Raw genomic sequence first — 3,692 nt, 5'->3', positions numbered from 1 at the left:
TTACCAAATTCAATTCCTAACGAGTGAAAATGCGTTATAAAAATTTATGTCCCATTAATTGATAATATCACATTCTTCATTGTATATCATATAATAATACTCCATATTCCATTATGGATGTTAATACTTCATATTCCATAATATAACATCCACATTAATAATCATTTGATAGCACATTTATTTTTTGTTGATATGATAAAAAGGGAAAAAAAAGAACTAATATTATCAAACCAATTTTGTTAAGTAAACAAATTTGTTCATTGACACATTATGATTAAAAGTTAAAACACACAAGAGGTAATCCCCAAAATCAAACTAATAGTACCAATCAGCGTACTAAAACTTGTAACTTAAGATTAACCCAAGCAAGTTAAATGAAGATTACATTTCGTTCTATTTCTATTCAATAGAAACTCAACAATACTCAAATTTCAAAGATGTAAAAAAATAAAACAAAAAATTCATCTCAACGAAGCAAAATTGTAAATAAGCAGAATGTAATTTTATTCTCTAATCTGATTGCCATAATCTTTTGTACAAAAAAGAAAAAAACTTAACAAAAAATGTAAGTTCTAATCTCTAAGAAGTAGATCCAGAGAGTGATCATGTCCAATGCTTCTATCACATAAGGATCCAAAGTTACAACATTAACACAGATACAGCAACATTAACAACAATCTCTTCATTGTATCTATCCTCATACATAACACACATGGTTATGCCAATTTCTAACAACACCATAATATATATCAATAATATTAATTAATCTAAACAAAGTGGAAATCTTTTTTTTTCCTTTTGTTTTTACCCAATTTTTTAGTGCCTCAACAAAGTAAAATTGTAATTTTTTTTTTTAAAAAGGGAAAAACTAAAAATACATGATTTTGCCCCAATTTCCCCAGAAATCATTTTCCCGAGAAAATTAAGAGAAAATCAACACGAGATTATGCACCGGAAACCGAACCTCGTTGTCAAATCTCTCATCCCATATCAGAGGCACAAGGCGGTGGCGCGAATCTCCTCGTCGGTGAAACCGACGTCGTCTTCCTCCGGCGGCGGAAGGTTTAGATCGAAAGTTAGGGCTTTCCGGAACGAATCCTCGTCGTCGATGGTTGATGACGAATCGCAATCGCTGTGGCAATCGTCGACCGGAACTACAACCGGCTTCTCCGGTTTCCTTCGGCGACGATCAACCGCTGGAAGCGCCGCCGTTGATGAAACCCTAGGTCCGCTGAACGATTCGACCGTGCTGCTCATGCCGCTGCTCGTTGGCCGATTCACCTGAACCGGTTCGTACTTTCCGAACCCGTGAACCGGATCATCGTAACCGTGAATCGGAATCTGAGAGTGTGAGATTCCGATTTCGGCGTTGGGGAACGGAAAATTTGTCTTTGCTTTTGGTCCACGGAAGGATCGGGCGGCAGCGTCGTATGCTCTGGCGGCGTCCTCGGCGGAATCGAATGTTCCAAGCCACACGCGCGCCTTCTTCCATGGATCCCTTATCTCCGCCGCGAATCTTCCCCATGGTCGCTTCCTCACTCCGCGAAACCGCGTTTCTCCGACGTTGTTTCTTGAATCGGCGTTTGGATGCGTCGGATCTGCTGCTACGGCTGCGGCGGCGACGGCGACGGCATCTCTACCTCGACGCATCGATGATGATGGGGAAGATGAAGATAATGATGACGATGATGAAGTTGGTGGTGGTGATGAACGAAAAGAAGAAGAAGAGAAGAAGGAGAAGAAAAATTAGGGTTAAAGTTTGAGTCTTTTTTGGGAATAGGAGAGACCCAAAAACACCAGCCACCACCTTCTTCAATGGGCAATTTCTTAATCTTGCTTCTCCTCCATCTCTCTTTTTTTTTTCTCTCTCTCTCAATCTCTCTCTTTCACAATTTTTTTCTTTTTCGTTATTTTCGTGTTCCCATGTGGTGTTGCCTAATTCGCTGCGATAGATTATAGTGATTTGAATTGACAAATTTGTCCTTACTTTTCACACAAGTACATGGAACAATGAGGGACAAGAGAGGAATTCGCTACTTTATTTTATGTGTATAGCATGGTGGTTGATGGAAATTGGGAATGGAGATAGGTTTAATAATGTGATAATAAAGAAAAGAGTATATTTTTAAATAAGTTTCTGAACAATTTTGTATGGGATTTTTTTGTTTTTAAATTTTTTTTATTAAGTTGAGGTTTTTTAATTTTATAAAAGTAAGATTTATCGGTTTTTGTGTTATAATTTTGAGAATTTATTTATTCAAATAAAAATAAATAGATTTAACTAAGATAAAAATTTATATATTTTATTTTATAAAATTTTGAGATCTCAATGTAATAAATTTTTGTTTGACAAAAATATTCAATACAAATTTTTTTCAGAAATCTATTTAGATAATATTCTAAAAAAAATCTCATTTAAACAAGTGTAACATTTCAATAATCTATTGACTAACAGTAAATTTTTAAATAAAATATAAATTTGTAATAAATTAATTTTTAAGTTATTAAATTAAAAAATATTATAAATAAAAAAAAAAGAAAAATGATCTTCATTATGCCCCTCATTATCGTCTTAGTTCATTATAAACATTCTCTAAGCTTCTACAAAATGGAGAGACAGTTTTTACTTTTTTCAGATTAATAAGCATCAGTCACCAAAAAAAAAGATTAATAAGCATTAAACTATGAGTTTTTTTTTTTTATTCAATATCTTTAGAGAGATAATTGAACATATTTTTAGTTATTATATTTGAGTTTACTTAGATAAAATTAGTTTATAATATTTTATATTGAGTTAATAAAATATAATTATTTCAATGATCATTAAAATAAGAAATAGAATTAATCCTTTTAGGCCATATACTTTAATTTTGTTTTTTTACAATATTTTTTTAAGACATTTTAGTGGGACAGTTTCTATTTGAGTGAGTATTTGTTGTAATCTTGGTGGCTTTGGCTGCATGTATATTTTGTTTGCCTCATTGAATTTAAGTCTTTTATTTATTTATCGGAAAATGATAAATAAATTTAATTTTAATAATTACTATAACAATATAGACCACCCCCCCCCCAAAAAAAAAAAATTTACTATAAGAATATAATGAATATACAGTTAAATGATGGTGTAAAATTTATGGGCATAAAAGAAGCATATCCCTTGAAGTTAAGATAATGTTTTGGTTATTGTTATCAAGGAGAAATACTACCACGTTGGCTCTAGTTATGGGAGCAACCATTTCTAGACATTTGTGTGTAATATTTGCAAATCAAAACCAACAAGATCTGGTTTTAAGGTGAGTTGTCTAATCTTGCATCACGTTATTGGTAAGGATGGGATTTTCTTTTCATTTCTAGAAAATATGATTGATTTTCGTATTTATAGTTAATATTTAATCAATGAAGTGTTAAAATAATAAAAAAAACTAATAACTAAATTGAGTAAAGTATTGTTTTTGTCTTCAACGTTTGGAGTAAGTCTTATAATTATCCCTAATATTTCATTCGTCCTATTTACGTCCCCAATGTTCGAAAACTGATTCAATGTTACTCTCCCGTTAAATTCACTAACGGAACACTAACGGAGTATCCTACGTGGACCAGACACGTTGGTAACCCCACTCGTGTGTATTGACACGAGTTTTCCTTCGCGCGTAATATTTGCTTTAACCATACGAAACGCTTGCAAATAGAGG

General features: G+C 32.7%; 1 protein-coding gene across 1 annotated transcript; it reads right to left on the bottom strand.

The window, feature by feature from the left end:
* Nucleotides 1-480: 480 nt before the first annotated feature.
* On the bottom strand, nt 481-2,137 carry LOC112764945 (ethylene-responsive transcription factor 3). Its single transcript, XM_025810790.3, has one exon. The coding sequence runs from the start codon at nt 1,648-1,650 to the stop codon at nt 991-993; it is 660 nt and encodes a 219-aa protein (XP_025666575.1). The 5' UTR covers nt 1,651-2,137; the 3' UTR covers nt 481-990.
* Between the last annotated feature and the right edge of the window lie 1,555 nt (nt 2,138-3,692).

This window comes from Arachis hypogaea, chromosome 17 (assembly GCF_003086295.3).
Source record: "Arachis hypogaea cultivar Tifrunner chromosome 17, arahy.Tifrunner.gnm2.J5K5, whole genome shotgun sequence".
Lineage (NCBI taxonomy): Eukaryota > Viridiplantae > Streptophyta > Magnoliopsida > Fabales > Fabaceae > Arachis > Arachis hypogaea.
Note: the sequence above shows the minus strand (reverse complement) of the source record. Positions and strands in the feature narration are given on the sequence as shown.